The sequence below is a fragment of the Molossus molossus genome, unplaced genomic scaffold (assembly GCF_014108415.1).
Source record: "Molossus molossus isolate mMolMol1 unplaced genomic scaffold, mMolMol1.p scaffold_m16_p_5, whole genome shotgun sequence".
Taxonomy (NCBI): Eukaryota; Metazoa; Chordata; class Mammalia; order Chiroptera; family Molossidae; genus Molossus; species Molossus molossus.
Window position 1 is genome coordinate 76,543,666 of NW_023425388.1, and position 25,964 is coordinate 76,569,629.

General features: G+C 38.4%; 1 protein-coding gene and 1 pseudogene across 1 annotated transcript in view; both read left to right on the forward strand.

The window, feature by feature from the left end:
- The window catches only part of MORC1 (MORC family CW-type zinc finger 1), a 140,944-nt gene that overhangs the window by 55,328 nt on the left and 59,652 nt on the right, over positions 1-25,964 (forward strand). Inside the window, exons 14-17 of the mRNA XM_036242516.1 lie at positions 2,090-2,244; positions 17,294-17,422; positions 19,678-19,783; positions 24,881-25,019. Coding sequence (XP_036098409.1) covers positions 2,090-2,244; positions 17,294-17,422; positions 19,678-19,783; positions 24,881-25,019 — 529 coding nt within the window. The remainder of the gene's footprint in view (positions 1-2,089; positions 2,245-17,293; positions 17,423-19,677; positions 19,784-24,880; positions 25,020-25,964) is intronic.
- Positions 8,086-9,413, forward strand: LOC118617571 (annotated as a pseudogene).

Here is a 25,964-nt window from a genome sequence, read left to right on the forward strand (position 1 = left end):
CAATGCATTTTCTGAGCAACTTGATATTTTACCATTCTTTGCGCCATTTATTCAAGTTTTTAGTATTTTACCAATTAAAAAAGTGATGCAAGCATATTAAAGGAATTTTAGAAAAGAAAAAATCCATAGTCTTACAAAGCAACAAAACCTTGTTAATATATTGTGTAGCCCCTTCATGTATGAGTTCTTGCCAGTTACCTGCTTGAGCGTATCTTTTTAACATTCTCTAGCCTGCTTGAATTCACAGTAGTACAGTCTGCTACTTTCCCAATGGTCTGAAACTCCACAAGCTGCTTTAATGAATTATGTCGAGTCCTGAAGAGAGACTCTAGGAAAGCACAGAGTCGGACAAGACAACCGTGACCAGTAGAATGGCTCAGGGGAAATTTTTTCATCTTGCTTCCTCACAAGGAATTAGCAACTCATTCATATGTTCATGTAACAAGCACTTATGTTGCAGTATCGTGCATGCCAGGCGTTGCACTAAGCTCTGCAGACAGGATGTGAAGACCTACTACCACTTGCTCAGGAGCTTCTAGTCCAGTGAATGGGATGACTATATAAATACATATTTTTTATATTGTATGGAAACAACAAGAATGATCATTTAAAACATAAAGTAGTTTACCATCTTGCTTAAAACCCCAGTCTAGGTAGAATAGAACTAGTTACCATGGTCTTCAAGTGATCTGGTCTCTGCCTGGCTCTCTGACCCCCCCTGCCCCACCCATACCCACCCTCTCACTGTATTCCCCTCACCCCAGCTGGCTTCCTGGTCCTCAGGCATCCTAAGCTCGCTCCTCCTTACGCCTTGGCACTTGCCATTTCCCCTGCCTAGACCCTTCTGTCTTTAGGTCTTACTGCTGGTCCCAGATGTCACTGAGGACCCAGCTCTAAAGTCCCCTTCACAAGAAGGTCTTTCTGGACTGTCTAAATAAAATTAGCCCCTGCCATCATCCTCCCCCACCCCCCACACACACATTATCTATCACTCTTTACATATTACAGCACCTGCTTTATTTTCCTCATATCACTTATCACCATCTGAAATGATCTTGTACATTTATTTGCTTACTAGCATCATGCCTTGTCACCCTTCAGTAGAAGAGAAACCTCATAAACAGGGACATTGTTTTTCTGTTTGTTACTGTATTCTTACTTCCTGGAATAGGGCTAGGTGGTCAGCATGAATGAATGAATGAATGAATGAATGAATGAATGAATGAATGAATACTAGAGCTAAGCATCAGTTGCAAAAAGACCATTTAGGAGAGGCAATAAACCAAACTAGTCAGGCTTCCTGGGAGAAATGATGCCCTAATTTAGATTTACAGAATGAATATTGAAGGGAGGGATGGGTGGGAGAGGAAAGTTTTGAAAAACTTGATAGGCATGGGCCCCCAATTGGGAAGGCTTGATTCGTATGCCATTCCAAGGGCATTGGGTTGGCCCTGAAGAGTTAAGAGTCCAGATACCCTTTCCCAAAACAGGTTATGTCACTAAGTAGAAGATCCTAGTTACATACATCATGAGCTGCTAAAAATGTGGGGGGAAAATCAAGTTTATCAATCAGACTAATAGGCAGATACCTGTTACTCTCGGGAATAATCCAGCCCTATGTTCCCTTAGTAGAATTCATTGAGCATCCCTTGGACCTTCGCAATGATGAGGAGAAAGCCAACTTGACAGATAAAATCAGGTTGAAGAAAATGACTCTCTGGCCAGTTTCACTAAGAGGATCATGCCAGTTTCTTGCCGCAAGGCACTGTTAGTGGTGTTTAATGCTAGGAGTCTTCCTCTTCCCACCCACCCTGACTCCCCATGTAAGGTGATAGGTTTGGAAAAGGGGGCATGTTAATTCACTAACGATGTACTGAAGCCATTTTGTATTATGAGACCAAATATACCTGGGATCACCATAGATTTATGGAACAAAATACAATCGTAAAGTAACTTGTTAACTTTGACATGGTTCAGACCAAGTGAACAAATTTATTTTTTTTAATTGATTTCAAAATATTGGGTATAATTGCTTTTTTTTTTTCTTAGCTAAATGTCACAAAATTTACATATGTATTTATTCCCCCAGACTTGGTGCAGGAGTGGTTGGAATTGTTAACATACCCTTGGAGATCATGGAACCATCTCATAATAAGCAGGAATTTCTCAATGTCCAAGAATATAATCATCTACTAAAAGTCATGGGACAGTTCTTGGTCCAGTACTGTAAGGACACCGGGATCAGTGAGTATCCGATAGTCACAGTAAGAGGTACTTAAAGGGGATCAACTTACGCTGCAGCGACTGCACAGATTCAGATAACTGCTAACCCAGTGCCCTGGCAGAGGACTCCTGCACTGAAAACGTGAGGGCAGTGAGAAAGGAGCCAGTCTCAGAGTCTTTCCCAGAATATTATGCAAAAAATAAAGCAGCAGATTAAAAAGTGTAATTGGAAGGCAGAGAGCAGTGTGAAGTGGCAAGCTGATCTTGGGGGAAGGAGGCAGCAGTTTGCTCCAAACAGGCTGAGAAACCCCCTCAGGGCTTCTAAGACTCCACTGTGGAAGAGCGCACAGCCCATCGGGACCTGAGTGGTCCTGCAGCACTGCTGTAGCATGCCATAAAAGAATCATTGTTGACCCTGGATAATTGTAGATACATTAAAATTTTTTTGTATATCGAACAAGTCTTGAATATATTTAATTCCAGAAAGATTCTAGTTAAAAACCGCTAAAATAAATATCTTTGAAAACTTAAAAAGATAAAATTCAGTTATCTGGAAAATTTGAATTATCCAGATCACCTCACTCTCTAGAGATACCTGAACAATGAGGTGGTATACTGTGCATTAATTAAATAAACGACCTGTAAGCTATGCAGATGGGGCTTCATTTATAGAAAGAAATAGGAAGCCTCTGTGTATTTGTTCAATGATTTGCATGAAGTATGTATAATTCATACATATCAAAAATTATGTCTCTACCCTTGAGACAACTTAAAATCTTATTATTGCTTCACTTGAGGTTGAAATTTTAGAATATTTTCTTTTCTTTTGTACTCATTTGTGTGAATTGATTTTGGGCTACAAGGTACTCTCAAAAAGATGTTCCTCTAATAGGGAGGCAGAGTGGAGAAAGGATAGCGAGCGTGTGCGCTTGTTCGTACCTCACACAACTTCATCCCAAAAGTTTATTATCGAACTGAGTCCAGTAATCAAGGTCAGAATTGGTAGTCCCAGGAACTGAGTTGAGGAGATTGACCTTCAAGGTCTTTGCTTAGTAACTCCCACAGGAATAGCCAACGTGTTATATAATGTTTGCCTGATACTCTGAAAGCCAGTATTACAGGACATGGCATTTTAATGAAAAATAGGCTGGGTAGGTTTTTTTGCCTTATAAATAAAAGATTCAGTATTTGTATTTGCTGTAAATCTGACCTGTTTCTGTGGAAAATTGGGCCCTTGTAAAAAATCGAATCGACAGAAAGGGAAATGGAGAGGTAATGACTTTGTCATTTATCAAATCTGCGTTTCCTTTCGGCACAGTGGATGCTAAGAATCTCAAATACTTCCCTTGTCTCTGAATCTGACCTCACCTCACTGTCTGCTTCTGTGTTTTCTGAACTTTTATGCATCCTTACAGTAAAAATGGAAATATTAATCATCAGCTTTTTGGAGTAGGGAGAGAAGAAGGGAAAGATAGAAACATCAACCGAGATTTGAGTTTGAACAGAAGCAATTACATAGGTATTTATTACTAAACTTTTCCAAAATGGGTCAGAATATGGCTGAGGTACTAAAATGAAATGTGATATAATAAGCATAACCTTTCCCAGCAGAACTCAAATTAGAGGGCCTCAGGTTGGCAAGGACGCTAAGAATCCTTTAATCCAGTCTCCCCTCCCCCATGCTTTATTCCCTCTGTCTCACCCACCCCTGCCCCAGGCAGGTGGACTGCCATTCTCAGCCAGAGTGAGGGCTTCTCATGAAAGAAAAACTGCTACCTCTTGAGGCAGCCTGTGACTATCTACACAACTATATTAAAAATGCATTTTTATATTAAAGTCAAATCTATTTCTCATGTATTCTTTCATCCATTCACCTGTGCTAGGCATGGAGTATTATAGGACTAACACATCAGACATGGTCCAGCCTCTCTGAAATTTACAATGCAGCAGAGCTCATATGGTTTGACAATTAGAAAAAGGATTGGTGTCCAACAGAGAAGAATGAGTGCTGAGGAAGCCAGGGATCCAGAGCTCACAGTCTAGAGGCCAGAGAAGTCCTCCTGGAAGAAGTGGTATTTCCTAAAGGATGAGATGGAGTCAGGCCAACTTAATTCTTCCTCTGAGGGGTAGTGAATGACTGGCCTAAAGGCCTTTTTAAATGACAGCCCTCCAGATATTTGAAGACAAGCATTTTGTCTTTGTCCAGCCTTGTTTTATCCTCACATTTTAAAATTTTACTGCTCTTCTTCCATTTAGCGTGGCATTAAATATATTCATCATTTTAACATTATACTATATAAAGTGGATCACCTAGAAACAAAAATGCCAGATGAAACCTGAAAAACCTTGAATAAAATGGGATGATTATTTCTTTCTTCTAAGAAGTTGTAACGCTGTTGATACAGCCTGATATAGTAACTGTCAATAAGCGTATTATTGACCCTCAGTGTTTTTATCACCAATTTAAATTCTCAATAAAAAATTTAATGTCTATTCTTGTTCAGCCATACTTTTCTTATATTTTCTAGTAAGTGTTTTTTGAAGCCTTGTTTAGGTTCATTTATTCCTACTAAATTTTATCACCTTATTAGGTCCATCCTTTCTGGTTGTCAGGACTTTTGGGGGAATTTAATGTTGACTTCTAACTAATGTGCTAGTTTTCCAGAGATGTTAAATTTGACCACTATTTTCTCTATGATTTTATTTACATCCTGTTTCAGAATCAGGGAAATTGAGCCTTGCACTTAGCCTTGCTCTGATGAACTGCACTGAGGTAGAAATAGGACATTGGGTGAGGACAATTAACCAATTACAAATGTTCCTAATTATGCTATCACCCAACTCATATCAACTTCTCAGTTTGTGTATAATTTTGAAAGTGAGGGATAATACTTATAGATGAATAGTTTTCTTTAAAAAATAGATAATGCTTTATGTCTTAGCTTGGGCTGCTATAACAGAATACCATACACTGGTGGTTTATGAACAACGTAAATTTATTTCTCACAGTTCTGAAGACTGGAAGTCCAAGATCAGGTGACAGCATGGTGGGGTCCTGGGAGAGCTCTCTTTTGGTTCACAGATGGCTGATACCTTGTAATATCCTCCTAGTGCAGAAAGAGAGTGAGCTAGCTCCCTGGCCTCTCCTTATAAGGCACTAATCCCATACATGAGGGCTCCACCCTCTGGGCCTAATTACCTCCCAAAAGGCCCTACCTCCAAATACTGTCACACTGAGAATTAGGTTTCAAATTTAGGGGGTAGGGTAGGGGGACAAACATTCAGTTCATAACACTCTAGCAGCTGGATGTAGCTAGCTACTCACAACAAAATGTTGCTTACCTTATGATTGTACTTTAGTGTCTAAGATCTTAGAAAGCCACTACAAAAAAAAAGTGAGATACATTTCCACTAGGAGTGTACGTTGAATGTAAAATATTAAAAGGTGAGACAATGAGACACGTTTATATAAAGATATAGGCCATAAAACAATTCATATCTCTTTTTTATTAGTTACGGATTTTATGCAGTCTATTTTTAAAATATATTTAAAAAAATGTAAAATGATCTGTTATGGTGTTATGGACTGAATTGTGTCTTCTCTGAATTTATATGTTTTAAATTTATGTAAATTGAAGATAGGACCTTTAAAGAGGTAATCAAGTTTACATGAGGCCATTAGGGTGGGCCCAATGCAATTTGACTGGGTTCTTATAAGAGGGAATTTGGATACAAAAAGAGACACCAGCAATAGTTGTGTACAGAGAAGAGACCATGTGAGGACAAAGCAAAAAGGTGGCCATCTGGAAGCCAAGGTGAGAGGCCTCACAAGAAAGCAAACTTGCAGACACCTTGATCTTGAACTTCCAGCCTTCAGCATTGTGAAAAAATAAATTTATGTTGTTTAAGCCACCCTGTCTATGGTATTTTGTTATGCAGCCCTAGCAAACTAATATATGTGTGAAATTGCAAAATTAGACAGAATTCAAAAGAACATTATAATGAAGCACATAAACCCATCTTCCAACCTCAATAATTATCAATTCCTGGGCACTTGGTTTCATCCATATCCCCCCGTTTCCCTACAATTGGATTAATAAGGAAATTCCAGATACTATATTATTATGTCTGTATGTATTTTAGCATATACTTCTAAAAGAAAGAACACTGTTTAAAAACATAACCATGGTGTATTGCACATGAAAATTATTAATATTTAATATGATAAACTAGTTTATTGTTTACATATTTCATAGTTCTCCTCCCTCATCCCTGTAGTTCCCTTGCCCTCTCTTGTTTTTCCTTGCAGTTTATTTGTAGGAGAAACTGGGTTTGTTGTCTTGTACTTTGTACAGTCTAAATTTTGCACATTGTATTATGGGGTGTAGTTTAACAGATTCTTCCATTCTATTTATTTTTATATAAATTTGTAGAGTCCAGCAGCTTGAACAAATGCTTCGTAGGTAGTAGCCTGTTCTTCCGTGGAGAGGCATATATTGTTTGATCATCTCTCTTATAATTATATTAACAGCCAATGACGAATGCTCAGATCCTTTCTATCATATTTCATCACTTATTAACTCTAATATTTCTATAAAGACAAACGTCCTTTCATCTGCCATGTTGTTACCCACATCCGCTGGTAACTGTGCTCTTTGACAGAGCAACAGTAGAGCTCTATATGCGAAACAGATTGTGTTGGATAAAAGCTTGCTGTGAGAATTAGAGATAAAAACATAATATTAAAAATGATGTAGACATTTTGCCTAACTGATTTATATGACATGAATATCTACTCTGTTTAAAATTGTTGCTTATGCTGCCAGCTCCCTGCAAACAGCAGGATGGTTCAGGAGTTCACTGGATTGACTTCTCTTTTAAAGAAATCACGTTCTTAGATTGTATCCATTTACACTGCTTTCACCTAGCAATTGAAATTATCACCATTGACAGCACTTATGCTTCCTTTTCTTTCTGACTGCACTTGTATTATTATCATGATAATGACGGTTTTATATCTACAATGAAGTTCCTTGCGAAAATACCTCAGAGGATCTCACTCATCTTGCAAATAAAATACTAAAAAGCTTAGTGCCCTTTTTTTGGTCTGGAATTAAACACACTTTGAGTTTGATTTTTCCCTGCCATACCAGAAGCAAGACCTCAAAACTCTCTTCATTAGTCTGCTTATGTCTACCTTAGTAAAGAAGGTAAATTGTATTTAGTGACTCCAAAATTAAAACAATGCAATCAAGATTAAATATAAGTTGTATTAACAACAACAACAAAATACTTGACTCTCAGAAACATTGTCAGTCAGTGGACAGTGTGTACGTCTGAGTACAGTAAGGAGAGTCCTGGTAGAAAGATAAACTATGCTAACCCAAGAACTGGGGAGACAGAGGTAGCTGATGAGGCTATTGCCCATGATAACACAGAACTCTCTGTGAATATGCTTTAGATTAGACTCTGATGTTTAATTTGATTTCCACATTGTAGAGAGAGTTAAAAAAATTGGAGTGTATCCAGAGGACAGCAGTGACAATGACTAAATAAAAGTACAACCTAAAAAGGGAAAGTAAAAGTTATTTCTTCCCGAGGGAAGACTCAGAAGCCTCACTATCCTCGTTTTGTTTTGTTTTTCAATAGTTTTATTGATTTTTAGAGAGAGAGAAACATCGATGTGAGAGGGAAAGATTGACCAGCTGTTTCCTACATGTCCCCTACATGTTTGAGCCTGCAACCCTGGCATGTGCCCTGACTGGGAATTCAACCAGCAACTTTTGGTGCACAGGACGATGCTCAACCAACTGAGCCACACTGGCCAGGAATCCTTGGTTTTGTTTTTGAAGGTTTGTCATCATGAGGCCTCTGACCCTTTCCCTTACAGTCTCCAGTGCACAGAAGAATATGATTCTGAACTGGGAGCCAGTAAACCATAGGAAACCTCAGAGTATGGCTAGATATCCTTGAATCCCCATCTACCAATTATTGTCTAAAGTGGCATTATACCTCATACATACACATGCTTTTCAAACATGTATAGATGTAGTTGTGGGTAGTAAAATGTAAAATCACGAAAAGTGTTAAAAATTTATAGTTGTTTTTTTTTTGTCATCATGCATACTCTCAGGTCAGAGGGTGGTGGTTCTGAAATTATTTTGCAGCTTAAAGAGATCCTCATGGGAAACCACTGATATGGAACAAGAGAAAAATGATGCTACATTGCCAGGTGAAGTAATGAAGTTGATGCCTAGAGCGAGTTGGAGCAACTCAGCAGATTCCTGGAATTTTGCTGTAGAGCCTACTGTGTTCACAGTAGAGTGGAAAAGGGAAGACTTTCTGACTGCAGCTGCCACTTACTTCTGCCCATAACATGAGACCAGCCCACCCCTCTCTGCCACACCCTGGAGCCACAAGAAGACATGGGGCTGTAAGCAGTGTCACCACCACTGAAGACATCTCGCCTTGCTTTCCTTCCATTCAAATAGAGCACTTGGGGAATGATTATTTATATAGGGCTTCTCTAATCTCACATGCACCACAGGCTCTAAGGTTTAGCGTCTAAGCCATCATGTCAGTTCTTCCTTTAAAGCAGCGATTAGTCTCATGATCCTTCTCAAGTATGTGCAGGCATCACTACCAACTGATTGGAGTTGGCATGTCACTGAGAAGCTGTTCGGCATTTCTAACCCAGAAATTCTGTCGAGAATATAGATGATAAATGATCACATCATGGATCAGCTTAGGAAGGATCGAATGTCTGGTTTATCTCTCAAAATGAGAAGGTAGTCCTTCCTTTTTCCCTCTCTGGCCATCTTGGCAGCTGCTGTTGGTTGGGGCCTGTCCCTCACCTAAGGCAGGAAGACAGTGGCTGCAGAGAAGACAAAAAAGTTGCTGGAGTCGATCGCTCTGGGTTCCAGTTTGTGAAAAGTGGAAAGTACATGCTGGGGTACAAGCAAACTCTGAAGATGATCAGACAAGGCAAAGCGAAACTGGTCATCCTCACCAACAACTGTCTAGCCTTGAGGAAATATGAAATAGAGTGCTATGTTATGTTGGCCAAGACTGGTGCCCATCACTACAATGGCAGTAATATTGAACTGGGCACATGATGCACACCAGCTCTCACTGAAGCAGGTGATTCTGATATCACTAGAAGCATGCCAGAACAGACTGGTGAAAAATAGTCATGCAAATGTTTTCTTAAATAAAACTGGCCAGAGCTTGGTTTTAGAGAGAGAGAGAGAGAGAGAGAGAGAGAGGAGGCAGTAACAAACAGGACAATATTCAACAGAGGGGGCGGCTGGATTTACAGTCCCCTGAATATGCAATATCAATCTTAGAAGATCTTGAAAAATAGAATATAATCATGTATTTAGATGTAAAACTACCTGAAGGCAGGAACCTGATTTAAATACCTTCTCTAGGTTATCATTTTCCTGGTGCTTGGATTTCATAAACTGTTTTAGGTGACCTTATTTCGATTGAAACTATCAGAGCTTTGCTTAAGTAGTTTATTACTGAATTTTATTACTTGTCGCTTTGGGTGATTGATTTCCTGGATGTCATTGTACATTCCATGAACAGATATGAAACTGACATCTATGAGGGTGTTACATCTCTCCTATTTTTCAGAGGCAAAATCTGTGTGAACTGTTCTTTTAGTTATTGGGTTGACAAATTTTTAGTAAGTTATTGCAATAGTTTACATTATTTTTTTTCCTGGTTTTAGGAGGCTCCTAAAATTAATCAAATAAATTTAAACATTAGAAGTCTTCTGAATTAAATACTCCATACATAGCTAGCAGTAAATTAAATTTTCACGGTTTTTCTCAGATACTTGTTCTAGAAATTAGGACTTTAATTCTGCGTGCATTAATCCCTGATTATTCCATTAATTTAACAAGCTTGTTGGTTATTCAAACAAAAGTCTCAAGACTTTTGTCATTTTAAATATTACCCATGTGCTTGCAGCATTTACTTTTTACAAATTTTTAAATCAGAATACCTTGAGGAAATTGAAATAATTTTGGAATTAATAAAATTTGGGTTATCTACATAGCTCTCTTCATAGTTGGTGTAAATATTGAAGATATATTTTAAAAAATTAAGTACTTTTTCAAGTTTTGATATTTCACTTTTGTTGCTCTTAATTAACTGCTGGATGAAAGGGTAATTAAAAACACTCATGAAGATTCGTTAACAGAAGTGTGGGTTATTAAAGCATATATTTAAAGTATCCGTAATTATAGGTATGTAGTTGGCGCCACTAGTCAAGGCCAACCTAACATAATTAATTATTATTATTACTTTTATTGTTTCTTGCCAAACTAGGATAGACAAGAATTTTTTTTAGCTTTATTGGGGTATAATTGAGCAAAAAATATTGTATATGCTTGAAGTGTTCAATGTGATAATTTGATATATACTGTGAAATGTCTACCACAGTCAAGTTAATCAGTATATTTACCTACTTGTGTGTGTGGGTGAGAATGCTTAAGATCTAGTTTCTTAGAAAATTCCAAATATACAATACTAGTTTTTTTAACTAGTCATGATGCACATTAGATTCCCAGAGCTTACTCATCTTATAACTGAAAGTTTGTGCCCATCGACCAAGATCTCTCCAACCCCCCTTCCCCACAACTGCTGACAACCACATTCTACTGTGTGTTCTGGATTATATAGTAGTTCTATTTTTAATTTTTTGACGAACCTTCATACTGTGTTCCATAATGGTTGTATCAATTTGCATTCCCACCAACAGTGTGCAAGGTCACTTTACTCTGCATCCTTGCCAACACTTACCTCTTCTCTTTTTATTTTATCCTCACCTGAGGACACTTTTCCATTTTTTGTTCAGATAGAATGGGAGGGAGAGAGAGAAAGAGAGAGAGAAACATGAAAGGGACACATCGAGTGGCTGCCTCCCGCATGACCCAACCAGGGCCGGGGACAAACTGCAACCGAGGTACACGCCCCTAGAGGGAACCGAACCTGGATCTCTCTGGTCTGCAGGCCAAGGCTCTAACCGCTGAGCCAAACCGGCCAGGGCACCTCTTCTCTTTTTTATAATAGTCACCTGAACAGATGTAAGGTGAAATCTCATTGTGGTTTTGATTTGCATTTCCTGATAATTAATGATGTTTAACAACTTTTCATGTAACTGATGGATATTTGTATGTATTTTTGGAAAACTGCCTATTCAGGTTCTTTACCCATTTATTAATCAGAGTTTTGTTTTGTTTTGTTATAGAGTTATATAAGTTTCTTGTATATTTTAGATATTAACCTCTTATCAGATATATAGTTTTCAAATATTTTCTTATTTTATGTGTGTTGTCTTTGCATTTTATTGATTGTTTCTTTTGCTCTGCAGAAATGTTTAGTTTGATGTAGTCCCACATTCTGTTTTCTTTTTCTTTTTTGTTAATTGTGTCTTTTGGTTTTATATCCAAAAAACATTACCAGACCAATGTCAAGGAGTATTTTTCTTATGCTTTCCTCTACGAATTTTATGGTTTCAGGTTTTACATTTATTTAAGTCTTTTATCCATTTCAAGTTCATTTTTATGAGTGGCATAAGATATGGTGTCCGGTTTCATTCATTTGCATGTGGATATCTAATTTTCCCAACACCATTTATTGAAGAGACTATCTTTTCATATTGGGTGTTCTTGGCATCCTTGTCAAAGATTAGTTGACTATATATGTGTGGATTTATTTCTAGGCTTTCTATTCTGTTCCATTGGTCTGTGTATCTTGTTGTTGTTGTTTGTTTGTGTTTTCAAAGATCATATTGTTTTGATTATTATAGTTTGATAATATAGTTTGAAATCTCAGTGTGATGCGTCTAGCTCTGTTGTTCTTTTTCAAGATAGCTTTGGCTACTTATGTATGAATTTTAGGATTTTTTTTGTACTTCTCTGAAAAATGCCATGAATTTTCATAGGGATTGCATTGAATGTGTATTTGAGATTTTCCTTGTTTCTTTATTTTATTTACTTATTTACTACTTATTTATTTATTTATTGTTAATCCTCACCGAGGATATTTTTTCTATTGATATTTTAGAGAGAGTGGAAGGGGGGGCGGTGAGGAGGTGAGAGAGAGTGAGGGAGGGATGCCAGTATGAGAGAGACACATTGATTATTTGCCTCCCAAATGACACTGATCAGGGCTAGGGATCAAACCTGCAACCCAGGTACATGCCCTTCACTGGGAATCGAACCACTGAGCAACACCAACCAGAACAGATCTTCCTTGCTTCTTTATGTAAGTGTTTATCACTATGAACTTCCCTCTTAGAACCGCTTTTGTCGCAGCTGGTACGTTTTGGTATGCTGTTTCCATTTTCATTTATCTCAATATATTTTTAAATCTCTTTTTTGATTTCCTTTTTGGATCCATTGGTTGTTCAAGAGTATGTTGTTTAATCTGCACATATTTAAGAATTTTCCAACTTTTCTTCTTTTATTAACTTCTAGTTTTATACCATATTGTCAGAAAAGATACTTGATATGACTTCAATATTTGTCAATTTGAGACTTGTTTAGTGACCAGTCCTATGATCTGTTCTGGAAAATGTTCCATGTGCATTTGAGAAGAATGTATATTCTGCTGCTATTAGATGAAACACTGTGTGTATGTCTGTTAGGTTCTTTTGATCTAAAGATGTTCCTTTGATTTTCTCTGTGGACGATATATTTGTTGTTGAAAGTGAGACAACAAAGTCCCTTACTATTATTGCATTGCTGTCTATTTTTGCCTACAGATATTTTAATATTTGCTTAATATTTTTAGGTGCTGTGATGTTGGGTGCATATATATTTACAATTATTATATCCTTTGATAATTGATCCTTTTGTCATTATATAATAATCTTATTTGTCTCCTGTTACAGTTTTTGGCATAAAGTATATTTTGTCTAATTATAGCTCTTGGTTTCCATTATCCATCCCTTTACTTTGAGCTTATGTGTATACTTAACCCTGAAGTGAATCTCTGGAGGACAGCGTATCATGGGGTTTTGTTTGTATCCACTCAGTTGTTCTATGTCTTTTTATTGGTGAATTTAATTCATTTACATAAAAGTAATTTTTGATAAATAAGGGCTTACTGTTACCATCTTATTAATTTGTAGTTTTGTAGTTTTGTAGTTTCTTTCTTCCTCTTTTTATGTATTTCTTTGTGATATGATAATTTTCTGTAGTGTTATGTTTTAATACTACAGAATGTTATTCTTTTTATCTTTTGTATATCTATGTTAAGTTTGCTTTGTGATTACCATGAGGCTTACATAAAATATCTTATAGTTATAACAGTCTATTTTTTTCTTAAATTCTCACCTGAGGATATTTTTCTATTTATCTTCAAATAGAGTGGGAGGGAGGGAGAGTGGAAGAGAGAGAGAAAAACATTGATGTGAGAGAGACACATCAACTGGTTGCCTCCTGCATGACCCCGACCAGGGCCGGGGATGAACCACAACTGAGGTATGTGTTCTTGGCCGGAATCAAACCCTAGACTCATTGGTCTGAAGGCCAATGCTCTAACCACTGAGCCAAACTGGCTAGGGCATGACAATCTATTTTTAAGCGTATAACAACTTAACTTTGCACACAGAAACTCTACCTTTTTACTCTCTTTTCGCCACATCTGTTTTTTTTATATCAGAGTTTACATGTTTTTGTATTGAGTATCCATTAAGAAATTATTGTAGCTATCTTATTTTAATATTTTTGTCTTTAAACCTTTATATTAGAGTTAAGCAATTTATATACCACCATCACAGTATTAGAGTATTCTGAATTTGACTATATATTTACCTTTACCAGTGAGTTTCATATTTTTATGTTTTCAGGTACTAATTATTGTCCTTTCATTTCATTTTGGAGAACTTGCGTTAGCATTTCTTGTAAGTCTGACCTAGTGGTAATGAACTCCTTGAGCTTTTGCTTGTTTGGAGAATTATTTTCCCTTCATTTCTGAAGGACAGCTTTGCCAGATTAAGTATGTTTGGTTGGCATTTTTTCTCTTTCAGCCCTTTGATATGTCATCTAACTCTCTCCTGACCTGCAAAGTTCTGCTAAAAAAATTTGATGATTGCCTTATGTGTGTGGGGGGAGATATGTATGGGAGGAATTTTTCTACAGACTGAGTAGCACATGAAAGGAAACAGAAACTGACACGCTATCTTTTCTCCCAGTGCCTTCCCTTTGGCCGACTTGCTTATCTGCTTGCTGGAGCATCCACCTAGTCTTCAGTGTCCACTGCATGGAGACTTGTTTTAATAACACCATAAGCACAACTTAAGTTGTACATCTTGCACTAGCTTCTGTCTAAAGAGAAAAAGTCAAGGTTTCATTGGTAGTTAGAAAAACCCATTTCTGATCGCGTGTAAAAAACTTTACTCCTTTATCCTGATACTTGTCTTGAATAGCATAGTATCTTCCATCGGGCCTGGTCTGCAGGTGTTTGTGGTAGTGGATGTTCTAATCTCTGCCTTTGATAGCCAGTAATTCTTTAGTATTATTTAGTCCTGTAAGTGAACATTAAGCTCTGTGTGGCAGCTACCGAACACAAAATCCTAAATGTCACCACTGCCTTCAAGGATTTCACTATCCAAAGGGGGAAATAGGCACAAAGTAAACTAAAATGTAATGTGTAAGGGCTACTGAGGTGGTGTGATCACAGAGCATGTATCACTCCACCCTCGAGGAGTGTGTGTTTATGTTTCTAACATCCTGGTAGCTTTACCACTCTTAAAATGTTTGTGTCGTGGTTCACGGTTGATACTCGTTTTAGAAATTAGCTGTGTTGAGTTAACTGGCTTTGGTTAATGTTTTCAGGGAGAGACACGATCTCACCTTCATTTTATCCCAAAGAACACATTCACGAGGTAGTTTGTCAAGAGTAGCAGCAGCAGTTTTTGCACAGGATCTGAGCTGTGTGTGTTGAGGGCATGCAGAGTTATAAAGCACAGTTCCTCCTTGGAAAGGCACAGTTTTCTGGGGGAAGTAACAATTAGAGAGAGGACAAATACAACGCAGAAGCAACTAAAATTTCTGCAGAGTTCTACAGTTTTTAATGTGCCTTTACATTTATTCTTTATGATAAACCTGTTGGGCAGGTTATTGGAAATACTCATTTTATGAATAAGGCCAGAGGCAGCATTGGAAGCCACCTGACTTTAATCTACAGCTCCTCTCCCCTGACTCAGTAACAACTGCGTAGCTCATGTGAAAATCAGGGACAAAATCTTCATGAGCCCTGTCCAGAAACCATAGGGTGGACATTAGGATTTGGAGTGCAGTGAAGGAACAGAGTTGGGGCTGGGCCAAGACCAATGCTGAGCAAAGAGCAAAAATATGAAAGTCTGAGTTGAGAAAAACCCAAGAAGTAGGACCCAAAGGGAAATTTGAGGCAAAGGCTGTTAGAGATTTTGTGAAGAGACAGAGTAGGAAACCTGGGAATTTGCGAGGGCAGCCTTCAGCCCAGCCCCCTTGTGAAGTCTCTTTTGAAGGCTGGTGCCTTCCCTGCTGGTCTTCTAGGCACATAACACTCTGACTCTAAATTGTACAGGATTAGTAAGGTGTAAGGATGTTCATTTGTATTTTGCATGAATTACACAGTCATATGTTAAGATTGATGTATGGCTGGTCCTATTTCATATATTTTTAAAATACATTTTTATTGATTTCTTAGAGAGAGAGAAGAAGGGAAAAAGAGAGAGCAACATTGATGTGAGAGAGACATCAGTTGACCAGCTCCTGCACGCCCCCTACTGGGGATCAAGCCCACAACCCGGGCAGGTGTCCTGACCAGGAATCAAATGGGGACCTCTCATTCCTTGGGACAGTGCTCACTCCCTTGAGCTACACCAGCTGGGCCTATTTTGTATGTTTTATTTCCAAGATTTATATTTCAGAACCTTACTTTATGAACTTTGTATGTTGATGAAATGTTCTATATCCGCCACATTTCAAGTACTCAGTAGCCACATGGGGCTAGTGGTTACCATGTTGGACAGAATGGGAAACATAAATTCTTACTTTTTTTAAATGTATTTTTAAACACATGAAGATATAAAAATATTCAATGTTTAGCAAGTAAAAAACGAGAAGTAAAAGTGTCTTTTCTATCTTTCTCTCGACCTCTCTCTCTTTCTCCAGTGGTATTCACTATTAAAACTCTTGTTTCCTTTCAGGAAAAAAAAAGTATGCCCATCAAAATTATATACGTATATGCTTTTTATAAATCTCAAAAATTGATTATACTAGGTATTCTGTTTTACATCATTTTTAAAAACTAAAATTCTGTCTTTTATATCTTGATGCAGCAATACAATTAGCTCTAACTCCCTGTTTTAAAGGTTTCTTTGTTTGGAAGTGGAATCTATTCATTTCATATTCTAGGCGTTTACGTTGTCCCTCCCCCCCCCCGCCCCCTTTTTTTTGCTATTCAAATAGTGCTATTGTGTGTGTGTGTGTGTGTGTGTGCGTGTGCCTCTCCATTGTTTTGCATGTTTGTAAGGAAGATTCCAAGCAGTGCAATTGCTGGGTGGTTTCTAAGCAAGAGGGGAGCAGAGAATCTGGTTTGAGGGTAGGGCATAAACAATCAAGACTGGTAGAAAAGGGAACCAGAGATAAAATAAAGGTAAAGAAGCTCTGGCTGTGAGACAAGATGATAAATATTTATATCAATAGTCATAAGGGTGGCCTTTAAGTTTATTCAGTACCATCCCTCCTGGGAGTACTTAAGAAAGTGTTAAATGTCAATGTATTTTATATATAAAACTGTGGTTATGTTTAGTTTTATTATAAAGAGATTGCATATTTATTACATATAGGTTGGAAAATATAAGAAAGTGTAAAGCAGAAAAAAAATTTCACCCATACTCAGAGAAAACCAGCATTAATACTTTAATCTCTTATTTCTGTTTATTGGTTTTACATAGCTGAGATCATATTGTACATACATGTGTTTATAACTAAACTTTCCTTTGCTGATCAGTTTAATCTTGTTGATTTTCTTTTACTACTCTTTGCCTGCTTTGTTTTTTTAGGTAATAGAAATCTAACATTGTTTTGGAATGAATTTGGATACCAGAATAACAAGGACACTGAGAGGTCTTTAGATTCTATGCAGTATCAAAGACGACAAGCTATGGCCATCCCATTCATCATTCAGTGTGGTGAGTGTTGAATTCCATTCTAATTAGCAATTATTTAGTGAGTTTCTAAATATGCAAGTCATTGTGTTAATAAATGGGGTGAGGGAGACAAAGGTGATCGGTAAAACCTGATTCTTGTAGTGATGTTACGATCTAGGAGGGAGGTTAAGATAAGTATGAAACTAATTATAATAGAGATAAAATTCAGATAAATGATGTAAAAGAGACACAGTTTTTTGAGGGTTCAAAGGCAAAGAGGAGGACGTTGAGGCAAGGCTTTATGACAGAGGTAGCCTTTGCCATGATATTTAAAGCAGAATTTTGATTGGTAGAGATATAGCAGGAGATATGTGTTAATATCAGGTATACATTCAACTGAAATTTTAGGGTGGAATAATAGAAGTAGTCATCTTTCTATTTGTAATACTTAGCACTATGTTAACTATATAGTTGGCACTTCATAGTTGACTACTAAATAAATAATAAATAATTTAAAGAATCAGGTTGAATAAACATGTTAGAGGGCCTTGAATGGTAGGATAAGGAGTTTTTATTTTGATAAGCAATGGAGAGGCATTGGATATTATTCAGTAGGAGAATGGCATCATTGAAGCATGGAGCACTTATTGTGTTCATTTGATACATCTTCTAGCCATTATTCGAAGGGTTAGAGAATTAAAGATACTGTGTTCTATCTGCAAGGAATCTGCTATTTAGCAAGAGAGCCAGACAAATAAAAAAACACACTATAGTATGCAAAACATTGTAGTTATTTACACAGTGCCAAGCGAACACCTTCTTAACCTTGAGCCTGGGGTGGTCCAAAGAGGACCTGACTGGTCAGATGTGTACAAGGTATTGACAGAATCTAATCTCCAGTATGACAGAGCTATATGAAATTGGGTAAATACCTTAATTTCTCTAAGCCTCAGTTTCCTAATTTATAGCATCAGTTTAGTGTTTATAACTACATCATACAATTTTTTGCAAATAAAATATATTATCACATGTAAAGTTTACTAAGTACTTAGGATGGTGTATTAGGGTTCTCCAGAGAAACAGAACCAACAGAATGGATGGATGATAGATAGATGATAGATAGATAGATGATAGATAGATAGATAGATAGATAGATAGATAGATAGATAGACATTAATTATAGAGAAATGGTTCACATGATTATGGAAGTTAACAAGTCCTAAGATCTTCAGTCAGAAAGCTGGAGACCCAGGAGAGCCATTGGTTTAATTCCAGCTTGAATCTGAAGGCCTGAGAACCAAGAGACTCAGTGATATAGTTCTAGTCTCAATACCCAGGAAGAAGTAATGCTTTAATTTGAGTCTGAAGGCAGGAAAATGCTAATGTCCCAACTCAAGACAGTCAAGAAGGAGAGGTTCCTTTTTACTCTCGAGAGGGTCAGTCTTTTCTGTTTTATTTAGGCCTTCAACTGATTGGGCGAAGCCCACCCACATTAGGGAGGATGATCTGCTTTACTCAGTCAACCAATTCAAATGTTAACTCATTCAAAACACCCTCACAGACACTCAGAATAATGTTTGACCAACTATCTGGGTACTCCATAGCCCGGTCAAATTGACATAAAATTAACCATTATAGATAATGTCTAGCAATGTTGGCTTTTGTCATTATTACCATGTATGTTAACCCTCACTAGCCTTTTAGGTAAGTACTAATAGTAATTTCTTATTACAGATGATGATACTGAAACATAGGGACATAATTTGTCCAAGACCATAGAAATAATAAGTGGTGGAGCTTTTCAGGTTCTTAACCACTGTGCAAACTGCCTCCATCTAAGGTGAACAGAGAGAAGTGTTTACCTGAGTGCCATTAGCAGGGCGTCTGGAAGGAATTCAGGATTAAAGTTAAGAATAGCCTGGAGAGAGAGGAGGACCTTGGTCCTAAAAGCAAGGAGGGACTGAAAGGGAGAAACGGGTAACAAAGTCCAAGAAAGTGGAATATTCAAGTCTTCATGTGGTAGAGAGAGATTTATTACTTAAAATTTTTTTGGCTGAAAGCAGCAGAAACCAACTGGAAGATCTTAAACAATCATCATCATCATCATCACCCCCCATTGGTAGTATCCTAGGTTAGCTCATAGAATCCTAGACTAGTTGTGCCGTCAAGTATAATGATATACAATCAATGATTCACTTGCGTTTGCCCCAAAAGATACCTCATACCTTACATCTTACGATGATGGATTTACTTCTGACTGTGGTCTTTCTTGTGTGTGATTTTGTTTTGATGACCAGATCTTTGCCTTAAATGGAGAGTCTTGCCTCCCTCTGTTAATTATCAGGAAAAAGAACTTCTGGACATCTGGATTTGTGCTAATAATTCTAACCTCTCGGAAAACAGGTAGATTTTGGTAATTTTCTAAAATTCTTTATCCATTTTTAATTCCTAAAATGCATATGTATGAAACTGGAAAATGTCAGATACCTTTTAGCTGAGTAGCTGTCATCCCCTAGAACTCTTTTTAGCACCTTGCCACTTGTGGAGAGACACTTCACTAGTGTGCTTTTTCATCAAGACGAAAGAGACCTGGACGTAATGATTTGCAAACAGTGGGCATACCGCTCTGCACCTACACTGGCGGGAGACTACCACCGGTATTTAAGAGATCTGCCTTTCCGTTCCTTTTCACACAACACAGCGTCTTATCATACAGGAGTTTTATGCGGATGGTGTCTCCAAGGGACTAACTCTAGGATCATGTGCTTTTTCTATATTGATTTCATTGCTTTGTGCTCTTGGAGGAAGAAGTTCAGACTAAAACAGGAAAAAGACCAATTAAATAGTGATGAATGTCAGTGTTATTACAAACCATTTTAGACTTATGTTCTTTTTCTTGGGGGAGGTGAAATCGTTAGTATACCTCTTTAATAAAGGCCACCCCTAAGTCAAGCATTGCTGTTCCATAGAGTTTGCTCTAAGTCCTTTTGCCTGGCTAAGTCAATCAATATTGCTAATACAGACAATAGGGTAATAGCTCTTGTTGGATTATTTTTATCCAGTCTTGAAAAAAGGGGAGCAAATAAAAAAATTTAAAAGAAGAAAACCTTCAGAAAGTGCCACTAAAATCCTGTCCACCTGGAGTCCCCAGGTTAATCATATTTAGAAACTAAGAAAGAATGTCGGAGATGACATGATCCAGGGGTTTTACCAGTTTCCCTTTCTGGGTTGCAGCGGAACTTGTTTTGTTCCCCTCCACCCCAAATAAAATCTGCTTCAGACCCAAACTATATGAAACAGATAAATACAGAGCTGTCCTGATTTGAATTGTAAGTTGGGAATCTGGGGACCAAAGGTATCCATCCACTTCACGCTTCTGTTCCCCACTCTCTGCAGACAGCCTGGGGCTCCAGGGAGCATGTTTATAAAACACTGGTCTAGTCGAACTTATTCACTTTAGAGGTGTGAAAAATGAACCCCAAATGGGGGCTAAGAAACCTGCTCATGCCCTGGCCAGTTTGGCTCAGCGGTTGGAGCGTCGGCCTGCGGTCTGGAGAGACCCGGGTTTGGTTCCCGCTAGGGGCACGTACTTCGGTTGCAGTTTGTCCCTGGCCCTGGTTGGTCGTGCGGGTGGCAGCCACTCGATGTGTCCCTTCACGTCGATGTTTCTCTCTCTCTCTCCCTTCCTCTCTTTCCCTCCCACTCTATCTGTACAAAAAATGGAAAAATATCCTCAGGTGAGGATAAAAAAATAAATAAATAAAAAGAAACCTGCTCATGAAACCACTAGCCAAGGTCTTTTGATTCCTAACCTGATTTCAGCCCTAACTTGGAACTTCAGCATCTCCCAGATAGAAATGAAGTGTTGGCTTAGTTTCAGTATTAACAGTCTGATAATGGAGTGTTTTCACTTTCAGTGTCATTATTTTTATCGAAATGGTATTTAATAGAAGATTTTTTTGTTGTTGTTTTTTAATTCCAGTCTGTGTGGAAAGACCTGTGCTTGAAAATGTAAACAAAATTGGCCCAAGCCCCCAACCCTCAAAAAAAAAAAAAGGAATAGTTAATAACGTCGATCACTTATTGTGAGCATAGGATAGTGTTTTAGTGTTCAGACTCTAGAACCAGACTGTCTGGGTTTGACTCCTAGCTCCCTTAGCTGTGCATCCTTGGACCAGTGTCCAATCTCTTTTTAACTCAGCTTCCCATCACCTAGCATGGGGTGTAATAACAGTAGCTTTGCATCTTTTCTGGTTCTAGTTGAACCCCTTGTAAGGTCAACCTGCTATGTCCCTGGTCCCTGGGGACCTCTTGATAACAAGCCATGAGAATATTGGCTCCTGTCCTCAGATCTAACCATAGAACTGCCAATCTGTCCTCTACATTTCTCTTTTAAAAGTGGTGACACCGCCCACCACAGAGCACTGTTCCAAAGCTGCATCTATTCTGTCTCCTGCACATCAAAGCAGTGCCACTTGTGAAGACAGGGAAGAGCCATGTAGCCTTGTTGACAGAAAACTGGTGGACCGTAAAGGCCTACAGTGCAAAAAGTCCTTTCTTACTTATCATTTCTTCATAAGTCCTTGACTCTTTAAATATATGGACATAATTTTGACCACCTGTATTTTATTTTCACTGAAAAGATTATGAAAAAAAATATGCTTAATTTAAAGTGACAGCAAGAGATTTAGAGGAGATGTAAAGAAAGAATTTCTGATTTCAAAGGCAGTTACATAAGAGTTGACGCTTTTTGTATGGGAGATCATTGACAGCAAGTAGAAATGGTGATTTCCTGGGGAGAGAAACTGATGTGACGACCTCACTCAGTCCTCTGATTCAGTGTGGTAGGATGGGCCGTGCAGACTTTGAGAATGCATGTCATAGATTATTGTTGGACAAAACCCTAATATGTGGGCCACTGATTTGGATAGAACCACATAAAGTGGGTGTGTTGAAGTGACGAGAAGTGGAGTCTAGTTATTTATTAGGCAACATTTGATGAATGGAAGGACAGTGTAATGGGGAGAGAAGTGGCGTTGTCTGTATATACAGAAAATATAGTTTATTGTCAGTAGTTAATTGCTGAGCAACAGGATTAATGCCAGTGAACAGCATTTGAATAAACAATGTGTGACCAGAACTTGAGGAGGAAACCTAATAGCAGCTCTTGTTTACAAAGCAATAACACATGTTATCTCATTTCATCTGTACAACAACCCCGTGAACTTTCTGTGCCTCTCCGAAGAGAAAACAGTGAAGCTAGGAGAGGTCCAGTGACGTGCCAGGATGCCTCCCTAGAGCTGAGACTTGAAGCCAAGCATTTTCAGGCAAAACCTGTATTCTTCCCTCCTGATCATGCCCTCTCTCTGAAGGCATCCTTCACATTTGAGAAAGCCTAATCCCAGCCTCGTACGTTATGGTGACACAGTACATCACTTTACAAATGGTAGCGTCAGAGTAGTGGCTCAGGCAGGGTAGAGTGGAGCCACTGTTTCAGACCACTGAAGCCTCTTTTGGTTCTCACTTTAAGTGCAGAGGCAGGTGAGACATTTTTGTCACAGTACCCAAGAAATAGATACATTCGTGCTGCGTACTTATCTGCATTGCAAACAGGGATCACCAGCAGAGTAAAAATGATGACTATCATTTGACGGAACCCAAAAGTCTGAATTTTGAAAAGGATGTTAAAAAATATCCATGGATTGAATTGTGTATTAAATTCATTTTGTTTCCAAAACTCTTTGAAGACAATTGAGTGGATTGCACTTTAATAAAATACTTGTGGTTTCTCTTTTCTGAATAAAAATGTAATGCTGCCACAAAGTTCTTTTCTCCCATGAAATTGAAAAGGTATAGGTACCGCCCCACAGGTGTCTCCACTTCCACATCGCAGGTGGCTACATATATAGTTGGTGTCCCCTGATTTGTTTATCTACCACCTTTCCTTGAAAATGAGAGCAACAACAAATGCCATATGTGGGTGGAATTGTGTGTATTTTTTATTTTATTTATTTATTTTTTATCCTCACCCAAGGACATTTTCCCATTTTTTTGTTCAGGTAGAGTGGGAGGGAGAGAGAGGAACACAGAGAGAGAGAGAAACATCGATGTGAAAGGAACACATCGAGTGGCTGCCACCCGCACGACCGACCAGGGCCGGGGACAAACTGCAACCGAGGTACATGCCCTTAGCGGGAACTGAACCCGGGTCTCTCCGGTCCGCAGGCCGACGCTCTAACCTCTGAGCCAAACCGGCCAGGGCTGTATTTTTTATTTTTTACAGTAGCACTTGAATTTGATTGTGGTTCTTCTCTGTTGGTGGGGGCAAGAAAACTAGAAGCTGCATCTCCCCAGAGAAATTGTGGGTTTGATCTGCTTCATTTTCCTCACACTGTTTCAGATGGGAGAAGGCCCTGTCTCTATTCTCAACCTCCCCCTCCCTCTCCGGGTCTGATGCACATTTATTTTGTCCCTCCCACCTCCTTTTGGTCCCTACCTAAAGAAAAACCCCTGTGTAAAAGCAGGCTCTAAGTATTGACCTTAACCACACATTCCCAGCCATGAATCAAAGCCATGCCCAGTGGAAGTTGAACCTCTTATTCTTGCCGAGCCTTGATACCAAGGTGAACAATAGAATCTCTCCATTTTTCAGCAGTTTGGCTAACTCAGCTCCCAGAACATAGCCACAAAACCAAAAGTAGGGGAAATAAGACTTCAAACCTTTCAAATTATGTGTCCCAAAAGTCATTAGTATTTTTTGTAGGCATGACAAGGGAAGCCCTCACTCACAGCCTGTTTATTGTCACTTACCCACAATTCTGCTTGATGATATAATGCGTGTGAACCCACAGAGATTAGAGACAGCACATCACAGAGCTTGGGAAGCAGAGTGATTTCCAGAAGCAGATACGCTGACAACAGCAGGAGAGAAGAATGTTCAACAAAGGAATGCCATGGGGGAGGGGGGTATTTGATGAAGGGCTCTACTACATCAGTGAGTACATCCCATCACAGCAGTTACCCATCTTCACAGTCATCATACGAAGGACCCATGTGCTTCAGAAGCAGAATTCTTTGGGTGTATTGTGGACAGACAGATGAATTTCTCTCCCTAATGATTTGGGGGAAAATGTTTAACAGCAATAAGATAAGCTTTAATTATCTAAAAACACTTTTGCAAAAGGCCTCATTTTATGATAATGGGAGATAAATGAAGCATTAGTAAGTAATGAACACTCTCATTCTGGTAAATAAATACTACCTTTCACATTTTCCATTAAGCTCTTTTTTTTTTCCATTAAGCTCTTTTTCATGCAAATTGGAGATTTAAGGTCATGTATTATCTAAAGTCATCAACACCATGCTCCTCCCTTATATTCAGATTTTAGATATAAGACGTAAAGAGTAAGTCCTTGTAGAAGTAAATAATCTTTTACCGATAGGAAACAGTTTTATGCTTCCTCCTGATGTTATTATCTCTTGGGCTTGTTGATTGCAAAGTTGTCATCAGGCGGAACACTTACCGTCTATCCCCCTGGGCACCATGAGCACAGTATCACCATCAAAAAATGAGAAAGAGAAGCGACTTCAGGAGTCAGTCCGAAGGTATCAGAATCAGCTGGCAGAGTGGCAGCCGCAGGTAAGCAGTTACGAGTTCTTTCCAAAATCTACCCTGACGCTCGAGTGTTTGGTTTCACGTGTGCAAATTGACTGCTGTGGTCTATTTACCCAGGTAAAATGTGCAGCCTCTTTTTCCCATTCTCTTTTGTCACCCCCTTTAAATTTGGGGTTGAGGACTGTTTTAGAGGTGAGCACAAGTGCTCCAGGGATCCAGACAGGAAGAAGAGTGCTTTAAAAACTCTATACATGTGAGAGCTAAGTCAAACTACACTGCAGTGCATGTGAGGAATGGGGGCGTTTCTTTCCATCCCACGAATGCACGCAGAGCCTCGGAGAGGTCAGCCAGCATGTCCATCATCACGTGGTCCACACTGGGACATGGGTCCGTACAACTCCAAAGGTTAGGCTGTTTTTAATTTATTAAGCTTCTTCCTTAAGGACGGATTTTTTAGGTAAAGAGTTGTTCTTTTAAGAAATATTAGCCTGTTCATACAGAAACTCAGAATCATATTTAATTGTTAAGAAAATTCAATGAATAAAATATGACTATCTGTACATGTAGGTAACCATGACAATTTCAAGTGAAGGAAAATTTGCAGAAATACTGTTTTAATCTCTGCTCTAATGAAGTCATAAGATCTCTGTTTCCTTTATGGATTTAGCAACCAAATTCAACAATTTTTAATAGTATGGCATGTCAACTTTCTCAAATAGAACTTGAGAAGGTCAAATGTGTGACCCCCTTTGGATGTCAGGACATAAATTTCTCATTCAAAGAGAAAAATTTTGCAGAAAGGGATTTAAGACCCTTTAGACTGGATGCCTTATTATAATGTATATTCCTGGGCTCTTAGAAGAGAAATTTTCTTTTTTTTTTTAATATTGAAAGTATTACAGATGTCCCCCTTTTTTTCCCCAATGACCCCTTCCTTCCTGCCCCCACTCTATCTCCTGCCTTCCAGAG